This window comes from Cyprinodon tularosa, unplaced genomic scaffold, assembly GCF_016077235.1.
Source record: "Cyprinodon tularosa strain WSP-4 unplaced genomic scaffold, ASM1607723v1 ctg100, whole genome shotgun sequence".
NCBI lineage: Eukaryota > Metazoa > Chordata > Actinopteri > Cyprinodontiformes > Cyprinodontidae > Cyprinodon > Cyprinodon tularosa.
Window position 1 is genome coordinate 83,111 of NW_024037783.1, and position 11,678 is coordinate 94,788.

Here is an 11,678-nt window from a genome sequence, read left to right on the forward strand (position 1 = left end):
CTGGATTGTTCATTTGTCCAATTTTATGTTAATTTATGTTAACAACCACAAATTTGATTTACTTAACTGTATTATACTCTTCCACATAAAGCTGTTTTATAACAATTTTCAGAAATCATGTTAAAATAAAACAAGCGTCATAGTTCCAAACCTTACAATACATGGTCATCCATCCAAAGTGACAGGCCAGGTAAGGGTAATTCATCAGTGAAGCATGCCCATGGTAACAATGGAAGTCACCAGGACCACTATCAGTAATACCCTCTACAACCCTGACTCCAATGGTGTGCTCACAGTGAACGAGGTGTGCACAGTAATTCCCACGAATAATGGGGGCAGTTGACAGCTGAGGGCACAAGGCTTTCACTGTGCTCATCACGGACCACTTTATCCAATAGGAGGAGGCTTAAGTTTCTATTTCAACTCAACATGGAGGACAATCAATCGAGTCATGGAGCTTATTTTCCTGTGGAACGCCGAAAAACACAGTTGGCGTCAATCTCTTTGGGTCCACTCGGTTCTCCAGGGATGGAGCCAGTTTGAAAATCACCACCACCGATTCCAAGAGCTTGCATCTGGATGATGGTTGGATTTTAGCTGTACTTCCTTTTATCTAGCTGGGCATTAGTGCTGGGGAGAGTCAGCAGCTGGCCAGGGTCTGCAATGGATATAGGAAGATGAATGATTCAGCAGTCCTCCTCTGGAGGATGGAAGGAGTACAGTGGTCCATTGTGGAAGTCCGCTTGGCGCAGTGCACCAAGGGGCAGTGAGATGTGAAACTGGCCGGTGTTTGTTCTGTAGTAAGGAAGGTCGATTTACAGCCCTTCTGGGGCTGAATTAAATAGCTTTGTTGAACGTCTGTTAAGAGCATTCCTTCAGTCATGCTTTGTCAACATGATTTCTTCTATATTACAGTTTAACAGAAAAAGCTTTGTCTCAACTGCTCTCCTACAACATAGGTCACAGCCACAACCAGTCCCTGATTGGTTGCTGAGATGCAATTGTGCAGATAAGTTCAGATTTTTTCTGAACTTCAGTGGTCAGAACGCTGCTCTCTCCATGAGGTGTAGCTGTTTGGCAACACCTCAGTTCTATCAAGCAGCTCGCAGTAAGGGCGGAGCAGTGAACGCTCTCACTATTTGGAATTCACTGCTGGCTGCTTCACGGCACTTGTCCGCACAGTTTGCATTGAGATACCATGTACATCTAATGCGTTGGATAAAAATGCACCATTAGAAACGGTGATAAGAAGAAAGTCAGTATTGATAGAAAGCAGTACAATGTTCCTTTTCAAGTTTATGTTAAACAATTTAGAAAACACAGCTAATAAGAAGAGAGGCGCTGATCAGATAGCGTCGAAACTGATTTCCTCCATCCAATTAGATCATGGATGAAATTTTAATTTCAGAATTGGGGTAAACGCAAGTATTTTTTATTATAACTCTTATATATAAGTTCTAGTAGTTCTTCTGTGTTTGTTTCCTCCGCTTTCTCTTGTATCTCTGCTCTCCCTCTCCTGAAAAAATATATGGATGCATGACATGAACTACCAGTTCTAACTACGGTAGGGCGTAAGACTTCAGCAGCCCTGTGACCATCCAATCACAGACCCGATTCAGTGGCACATCAGATGTTTAAAAATTAAGCTTCTCAGCAGTGACAGGGTCACAGCCTATCACACAAGAAAAGATGGACGGCTAATCAGGAGCTTGTGGGTAGACTAAACTCAGGGAAGCGGGCTTCAGATAAAGCTGTGACGGTGGTTTTCCACTTGGTCTTAGTGCTTGAGGAGTCTCGGTGTGCTGTAGCGTAACATTGTTTTTGGACAGTAAAAAGTGCAGAGGACATGTCCCCCTGTGTCCATCCACCCTACATTACGTCCGTGAATCTGAAAGCTTAAGAGAATAGGAGAATATTAAAAAAGAAATGGCTTCTAGACGCAAAAAGCAAAAGACAACTGTGATTTTCCATCTACTTTCAATGCACTTCTTAGTTTTGATCTCCTCAGAATAAATACTAAATAAAATATATTGATGTTTGAGGTGTTGTGGAGATAAAATGTTAGCCTGTTTTGGCATATTGATGATTTTTTTTTTTTTAAGGTAAGGTTAATTCTCATTCTCATCAGCTGCAGCGACGTTGTTTTATTCAGGTCACATGTAATATAAAACACTGCTAACAAATTGGTACTAAAGCACTAGAACACACTATATCATCCATAGTTTTACCCTTGCGATTTATCATTGTGTCCTCACTTGCTCACCACTAACAATTGGTTAACTTATGTCCTGAACCTCATTTTATGGCACTGACCTCAAAACGGGAGTGAAGGAGGATATGGGGATAGAACAGTAATGTTGTGGTTCACCATGAACTGAATATTTAAGTGTTAAATGGAGAAATGAGGACAAAGAACTGGAGAAACAGGTAAACAAAATGTCACTTTCATAGGATCCTCGTCTTGTTTACAACTATCACAGAAAGGTCAGTGAGGGACAATAAGCCAACTTAAACAGAGTGGATCTGAAAAAGGTTCCTAAAGGTACGTCTAATTCTCAATATATGAGCTTCTTGCCACATCCTGCTTCCAATTTTAAAATAATGATATGTTGCTTTTCCACTGTACCTGTTGCTATTTTGTATTTTATATTTCAGTGGCAGGTGGGGATACTTCCCCGGTACTGCAGTGGATGATTGGAAGAAAATAATGACAGGAAAAGGTTTTAAGTTAATAAATAAAGCATTATTTTTTTTCACATAAAAAAATGGTCTTGACCATAGCTGGAGGGGGCTGGTTCAGGTGCCCCCTCTCCCCTGGGCCCAGGACAAATGACCCAGTTGTCCCCCCTGATGGCCTGCGTGATGCTTATTATAGAAGCTGTTGAAGTCTCCTGGGCCAGGTTGTTAGGTCTCCAAGACATTGCCCTTAGCTTGGATACAAAACTATTTAGGCTGGAGGCATTGTTATCAATACTTTTAAGTCTTGTCACATAATTTTTTTTATTTTTTGCAACTTATATCAGAATTCTTGGTTACTTGAGTTATAATTTGTCTTAGCTCAAGTTACAAGCTTGGAGTTGTAATGCTCAAGAGCAAGGGGTCACCAATGCAGTGCACACAGGCTCCAAGGGCCCCTCAAGGACCACATTGGGTGCCCTCACGGTCTTCTGAAAACAACACAATTTACCAGTGGTTAGAATATTTCAGTTTGCAAGTTTAATAAAGCTTCAGATAAAAGCTTTGGAACACGTTGAACTGTGCCAGGGTCTGGTTTTAGAGGAGGATGCCTTTGTGAACCCAATCCAGGACCCTGAAACTGACCCTGGAACTATACACCAGCCTGCATATAATTGTTAGTCTCTGTATGGTTTATCTGAACCCTGAGGAGGTTCAGCTGCCAGCCGGGCGTCCTGAAACAAGGAAGAGAAGAGCACAAACAATAGCTCACTTGAAGAAGAAATACAATTAAACAAAAAATTGAGGCCCTAACCGAAGACAAAATCTTTTCTAATTTCCTATGGAGTCTTCGTGGAGAGATGAAGCAACAGAAACTCCATTAGACGGATTTACTACATCTCGCTTATTTTTCCTTCTTTAATATGTGCAAAATTGTGACTGTATTGTCCTTGAAACTGTCAATCGGAACTGCATGACACTGTTTTAGTCTGGTCTGAAAATATCTGGGTAAGTAAACCATGTCAGCTGAAGGTGTGAGTTTTTTTTCCCACTTTAACCATTCCATGGACTGGACCAGCAGTGTCACTGTGCCCTAACCTGTCTCTCTTGTTGAGTGTGACAGTCGTTAAAAATTGTTTCCTCAAACCTCTCCTATCACCTGAGTGTTAATTGGATCACCAGGGAATTCTTATGTGAAACTAAGCACCAGAGCTCATGTTTCCTCTTAGTGTTACACCCAAGAAAGGTGAGGTCACTTTGACACAGGCTTCCAGCAACTCGCTGAATAATTCAGCAAAGGTCTGGACGCTGTGTATGTGAGTTTATTTTAGTGTGTGTTTACGTCTGTATATGTGCTAGGTGTTCATTAAGGAATTACAGAATAGTTTTCTCAGTGTTCTCTTAAGAGCCCATTGGGTCACTTTACATCTCAGTTCAGATACTATGTAAAACACCTTTTTTTTTTGCAGGTTTTTGTTTTTCTTTGTATACCAAGTAATTTTAATCAATGGACTTTTAGAGGATCCCTAGAATAGATGATTTTTCTGTAATTTAAACGTATCTATGGAGTATGGTTGTGCTTTTGGTGAAGCCCAGTTGGAAAGTGGACCTCAGCCCCAGTATTGTTGTTTTTATTTTTCGCAGCCTCTGACGGGTCATTGGGTTGTGCTGTAATTAGCTCCATCAGTGACCTTCCCATCAACTCTGAGCTGCATCCTTGTCTCTTCTGAGGAAATTGTGCAACCACCATGTTTCACCTTAGAAATGTATAGCCCAGGATGATTATTTTTTTTATTTTATTTTTTATTCACTGAGATAAGGTAATAAAGGGCGGGTGAGTTACTGCATTGAATGAAAATAGAGAAGAATCAGGAAGGTGTGGGTTAAATGTAATATGCCTCTTATTTTTCTGATTCAATTAAGATTTATTTGTTCACTTTATGAATCTGTGGTTTGCCTGGAAGAAAAAGTGATTGGATGGATCACTTTATATTGGTAAGACTGTAATGAAACTTCATTTAAGATCAACTGAATTCAGTTTTACTCTGGACACAAATTTCTGCAAAAAAAAACAACAATTTGTGTTATTTGTCTTATAAGCAGTGGATTATTTGCTGTTTAAGATGAATAAATATTTGCCATCATTGCAGTTTTTTTCCCCTGCATTTCGATCATTCTCACTTTCTCAGTGAGAGGAATTAAGATGGATGGTTTCATCTTTCTCCTGTTTCTGCGGGATAAATATATTTCTCCTAAACCACTGCTTCTTCAAACTTTCTCTGCATTACTTCCAAGTGGCAGCAGAAGGTAAATAATTTATGTTCTGCTTTGCTGCTGGATATGAATCACTCAAAAAGAGCAGAATACACATGCTCTTATTAGAGAAACTCTTCACTCCAATGACACATTCACATCTTTTTTCTTTTTTCTTTAGAAAGAAGGAGCACCTCTTTATTCTGGCCTCATAACTTATCCATGATGGCTTTTCATTATGCTCAGATTTAAAAATCTGGCTTAAATTAAAATTATAAGTATTAACAAACAGAAATACAGATTTACATTAAGTTTTTACAACCTGTGATCTGTTTACTTCGGTGTCCTATTTGCTTTAGGCAGGAAAATCTTTTTCGAGTCTGCTAAAATAAATAACCCCATTCATAAATATCATAAAGTTTCCCTCATTAGTTTAGATTTAATTTAATTCCATGTTTTCTCTTACAGAAGTGACCATTTAACATTTTTGAGAACAGATGTAACAACAATCATAGGTAGAAAACCTTTAACCTTATAACTACCATTTACCCCATACCATCAGTAAAATTCCTTTTTTTCTAATTTTAGAAAACAAAGATGGAAATATAAAGTTAGTCTCTGTCATTCTTATTTTATTTACATTCTATACCTCTAAAACGGGCACCCTGGAACCCTTGCTCCCTGGAACATTCAGAAGTTAAGAATTCATTCTGTAACCAATGCCATCATTAAGGTTGTGAACGTCTTGAGAAAGTTCTTCACTTTTACACATCATGTCACGTTTCTTATCAGAGACACCTTTTTATAGGCTATAATTTGGGAATGAACCAGCTGATATTTGTTGCACTGACAAGGGGCAAGATTGCTTTCTGGTGTCTTGGCTTTCCTTGCCTTTTTGCACCTCCCATTCTTCACGTGTTCAATACTTTTTCCATGTGTGTTATTACAAATAACTTCATTTCTTGGACATCTGTGGATTGATTTCATTGTATGTGTGGATTGCATGGATTGTTACCGTTTTCTGGTGTTGATAGCACCTCTAGAAATATATTTATTAAGAGAAAGGGTGCTGTGTTCAATAGCCTACTTATTTCACCTGCTGTAGCCGTACAGGAACTTTCTAGCTTTAGCGGTTACATTGCTTTGTTGAAAGAATTTCAGTACTCTAGTATCGGGCTGCACGGTGGCACAGTTTTTCTGCGCTGTTGCCTTCCATCGAGTAGGTCTTTGTTTTGATTCCTGCCCTAGGGTCTTTCATCATGGTGTGTTCCCCATGCATCCATGGTTTCTCTCCACTCATGCACAGACTTGTTTCCATAACTTTTGGACCTCTTTGGTTTAAGCCTTTATACTCGACTGCCTTGGAGAACATTTTGACACAAGACATAGCATTCGAGATTTGGAACAGCTTTAAACTATTTTACTCTACAGTAACCGTATTTCCATTAACCATCAAATTTCACATCTTGTAGTTATGGAAATAATTTTGCTGAATGGAAACACTGCAGTTTGTGGGGTGGTTTATCGGTGGTATTGAAATTGTTATATTTTGCAAAACTGCAATGGAAACACTTTTTTTTTTGCATCACACGAGTCACGTGATCTGCAACTGGACCTTACTGCCTTGTAAAAAGACCAGAAGTAGTTGGAGGTTGATGGCACCTATTAGAGCCATGGCTGAAATATGTGTATGTGTATATGTATATATATATATATATGTATATATATGTCTCATGTGTTTATATCCACCACAGCCATGTTGTATTCAGAGTTCTTGCACGAACAAATGTATTCAAGTGCAATTTTAGTTGTTTTTTATTTCATTGATATAGTTAAGAAGATTGATCTATGCTGCAGTGTAATGCCCCAGATCAGCTCTCCCATCTCATCTTGTCTTAATCAGAGTCAGGATTCTGTCTTTTTCCTTTTCTTCTTCTCAAGGAAAGGCAAACATTCCATGATCCACGAGATCTTGCAACTCCTTCTTTTTTGTACCAACACCAGTCTGCTCTGGAAGCTAATTGACATTAGACAGTTGTTAGAATTTCTTACATGGGCAGTTTCCTGTGATTTGGTCAAGCATTTCGACATGATATTCTGGTCTGTTTAAGTGGACAATAGCAGGACCTGGTGAGTGAAACTTGTTTACTGAATACTTAAACTTTGTTGTACACAGCTCAGTGTTCTTCATATCCCATCCACTTGCTCCCACTCACACTCTGTCTCCTATTAAACTTGCTGCCAAAGTCTGACTTAATCTATTTATCTATTGCTGTTTTAACTGTAAGTGTATGTGAATGTGTGATTGTGCTTGTCCTGTACTGCTGTTTATAGCCATGGAGTTCCTTCAAGAAGCTGCTGCATTTGTATAAACATAGCAGTGTTTTTGTGCTCTCGCCGTGTTCATTGTCTCCATGACTAAGGAGCAGATTAGTGGTTGAAGCGTCTCGTCAGGATAACCTGTTTGTACCTTAATCTTAGTCGCATTTGGATTTTTTTTTTTTTCAAACGCCAAAGGTTTAAAAAACAACACTGAAAGATAGGGGATGGATTTTATTATTAAATTTTGAGCAAAGGAAAAAGTAGATAGCTCAGATCTTAGTGGCACTTAAATGATTGCTTCCCCCACAGCCGTAATAAATAAACCAGTGATTTATTATTAGGTCACCAAAAGCAGTGACAGTCCATAATAATAATAATGATATATTAGATACCTTGGAGGTTTCATAATGGTGCACCAAGTGGGTAATTATAATTACCTGGTGGAACAGAACTCCTGCAAATATCTCTGACTCTTACAGTAGAAGCTGAAAGTTTTATTAGCTGTGTACATTCTGCAATGTAGTGTTTTACATTTTTTTTTCTGCTTTGTTTTTTGTATGTATATCAATAACTGCTATTTTTCTCCATTCGTACATATTTCAGACTTCCTTCACAATCGATTTCCTATATTTGCTTCATTTTCATTAGTATGTTGCATGTTTATACAGCCTGATCTATATATCCTGTTAAAGCTTGCTGCAGTGTAAGGCCAAAAAGAGCTTCAAGCTTTCCTTGCTTTGGGGTTTTACCATCTAAGGCATCAAGCACGTAAAAATAAATCCTTAAAGTGTAACTTAACCTGAGCATAACCCTGCCCCAAGTCAAAGTCAGGAAAATGTCACCGAAGTGGTCAATGCTGAGATTTAGAGAAGCTCTATGTTAAATTAGTATTTAGTATTTTTACATTTTCCTTTTTTTTTCTTCACGATTTTGATTTTTACTTTTTTTCGTAGCACTTTGACATACATTACCTATGTAAAGTAATCATTTTTATTGTTAAGATAATTATCTTTACACATCCACACATCATTCACATCCAACCACATGGCTCAGAACCTCATATTTCTTAGACAGCTACCAGTACCACAGACAATCTGTTCATTTTAATGGGGTGGGACTGAACCACTTGGCATATATTGACATTTGCTCAGCAATTTTTGTTGATCACCCCTATATCGCCCACCTAAGGGAAAAAAAAGATTATTGCACATGTAATTTAGAACCCTTTATTTAAAACTTTGAAGATCAGACCCTTATGGTAAAATGCTGGTATCGAGACTGTTAGTCTTTGCTGTAGTTCTTCAACATCAAGCTTTAAAGGTTTGATTTTCTACATCGCAGTTTCAGTTGTTTCACAATTAACACGTAACTTGTTTTTTTTTTTTTTTTGTACCATTCCCTACTGTAATTATTAGCATGTTTTCTTCTATATTCTGTTAGGAACTATTTAAGATTAACAGTTCAGAGAAATAGGCCTCTTGAAATGTGATATTTATACCCTCAGCAAAGAAGAAGGCATGGATTTAAGATTAAAGTTTTTGAAAAGAAAAAAATATTAAAACTATATTAACATCTGTTTAGAAATTCTTTTCATATATATTTTTTGTGAAAGAAGAATTGAATAAATAGTAAATTAAATAGTAAAAGCAAATAATTGTATATGTAATAAAATATTTGCCTTTGTTGTGTATTTTCACTTTCTTATTAGGGATAACAACTGAGAATGCCACTATAAAAATGAACAAATGAAGGATATTTGACATTTCACCAACTATTCTTTTTGTTTGTCTCCTGGTTTTTCTCTTAGATAAGTCGCTGCCTGAGACCCGGAGGCCGCTTTGTCTCCATTACATTCGCTCAGCCTTTCTTCAGGAAACGCCTCTATGCCCGCACCGAGTACAACTGGTCGGTCAGACATGACAGCTACGGAGAAGGCTTTGAATATTTTGTGTATGTAATGACCAAAGGGGAGCAGCTCAGCCCTGAAGATGCAGCTCTGGAAAATAAGCTTCTGGAGGAATTTAAATCGCAGCCCACCAGCATTCCCACCCACCAAGATGAAGATGATAACGACTTCCTTTCCAACATAAACTTGTGATCGCGCTGGAATGTAGACTTTCATTTCAGGAATATGTCAGCCTTTTGAAGCAGAAGCTAAATCCAAGTGACAGACTTTTTTAAATCATCAAAACAATTTTATCTCTTTTTTTATTACTATTGTAATGTTTTAATGCTTTTGTGAACTTTTATATGTATGATTGCTGCAAAAAAAATTTTTAACTTTAGAATTTCATATAATTGTCGTCTGGACCTGCATTTAATAACAATCTGAATTTTTTAAAGAATTTGTTTTTGAACAAAATCCCTTAAGCATAACTTCTTTTTTCTGCTGACATTAATTAGCAACAAAAAATAAAGTCTAACAACATGTGAACCAAGAGGCTACATTACAGATATTTTTTTAAATAAGGGTTAATAAAAACTTGACACACCTTAACCAAACAACATAAAGATTATGAGAAACAGATCAGGATCAACATGGATCATAAAACTGCTGAACTAGTGATGGGATTGCATATTACAAACAATATCTTAGCTGTTTTGATTAATGGATGTTACATTTTTACTTACTTTACAAACTAGTAGTGTTCTAGTCAAGACCACACCAACTGAGACCAAGGAGTGGAGAGACAAGGCCAAGTACATTAGAGGCCGAGACCAAGACAGGACGCCTCTCAGTAGGCTTCTAAATGTCTTATTCTGATGTACAAAAAGCAACAAACTAATGTGACTGTAGAACATACATGTAGAACTGTATTGCAGATCTCTGCCTAGGTCCCCCTTGAAAATGAGATCCAGATCTCAACAGGGTTTACCTGGCTAAATAAAGGCAATAAAAAAAGTAAATAAAAAACATCAACCAAAGTTATCTTTGTTAGTTATGACATCTGAGTTGTCCTTGGTTTTTTGCTTCTACATTTCTTGAAAAGCTGAAAATCTTAACACGTCCATCACGTAAATGATTCTGACAGATAATGACACTGCCTGTTCGCCCCATGTTTTTAACTTTTCATTAAGTAAAGGACAAGAAAACAAATGCAAGATTGAGATGTAGACAAACAGAAAACTGTTTCCAGTTGTCTGAAAATCCGAGAATGCAGTGTGGTTGTTATTGAACCATGCAATCTATGTTGTGAACTGTGGAAATGGTCATTTCAGCTTATGAAAGAGACAGAAAATACTACAGAAAATGACTCTCCAGGAGCAATGAAGTGTAACAATTTTCCAAACAAACAAACCATACATGTTGAGCCTGCACATGAGCTTCTCCAGTCTGCATGTCTGACACTGCTCTCCTTCCCTACCACTACAATCAGCTTTATATTCCACCCAAAAGCTTTAAAAAAAAAATGCCCTTTGGCTGTCACACTGCATTTTATACACATGTCCTTGCATCTTGAAGAAATGTCTCACCCTGCATGTTATTTGTTGGAGACACATGATACTGGCTGGCGGGTCATGTGCTCTCCACTGCTTAAATATAGCCCATTAACGGCACACACAGCCATGCGTGCAGACAGGGATGAGGACTTCTGACTGGAGGGAAGGGGATCACATTAATAAAGAAAAAAAATCATGTATTTTTAATTCACCACAGAGATCTAATTAACGCCTATTTTTAAGACTTGGGAGGAAAAAAAGATGTGATTTTTCTGAAGGCTCTTTTTCTTCCCCCAGTTTGCAGCTGGAGCAACATCATGGTTTGGTCAGATTTAGCTTTGTTTAACCAAACAGCCTAAATGTATTTTCTACTTTTTAGCCGTCATCTTCCCAAGGAAAATACATTTCTATGTATTTATTAGTACAACAAGGTTATTATCGTAAATTATTTTTAAGATGCACAGACAGCTTTGTAACTTAAGACAAGGCTGCTAATCATGAGATTATCACACTTTCAGTAATGTCCAGGGGTCCTTTTTCCACTCAGGAGTGCAGACTAAATGCCTTATCAGCCAATAAGGCTGTCCTAAAACCTGACCTATGGCTGATGAAGGTTCTCAGTCATCCTGACCTATGGCCTACCTTTGTATATTGCAATGCTGATAGCAATGTTTGAATCGGAGCCATCACAATATGCATTACCAACCAAAAATGGCTGGTTTTATTTTTTGCATGTTCTCTTAGAAGTTGTTGAGGTTTGACTTTTGTTATACAAAAACAACCGGTGTATAATTTTGTGTAGACCCTGGATCCACCCAGCATGTTCAGCTAAATCTGTGATCCGAAGTTAACTGTTGATCTCGTACAAAGAAAAAGAAACGTTTTGTTCGTGTTTTTATGCAGAGAGAAATATGTAAGTTTAGGAATAGATAAAAGATCTGACCTTGAAAGATTTGAAATAAGAGGCGCTAAATTGCCTGTGCATA

General features: G+C 37.7%; 1 protein-coding gene across 1 annotated transcript in view; it reads left to right on the top strand.

The window, feature by feature from the left end:
* The window catches only part of ece2a (endothelin converting enzyme 2a), a 63,861-nt gene extending 53,696 nt beyond the window's left edge, over positions 1–10,165 (top strand). The window contains exon 4 of the mRNA XM_038308287.1: positions 9,059–10,165. Coding sequence (XP_038164215.1) covers positions 9,059–9,349 — 291 coding nt within the window. The 3' untranslated portion in view covers positions 9,350–10,165. The remainder of the gene's footprint in view (positions 1–9,058) is intronic.
* Positions 10,166–11,678: the final 1,513 nt, after the last annotated feature.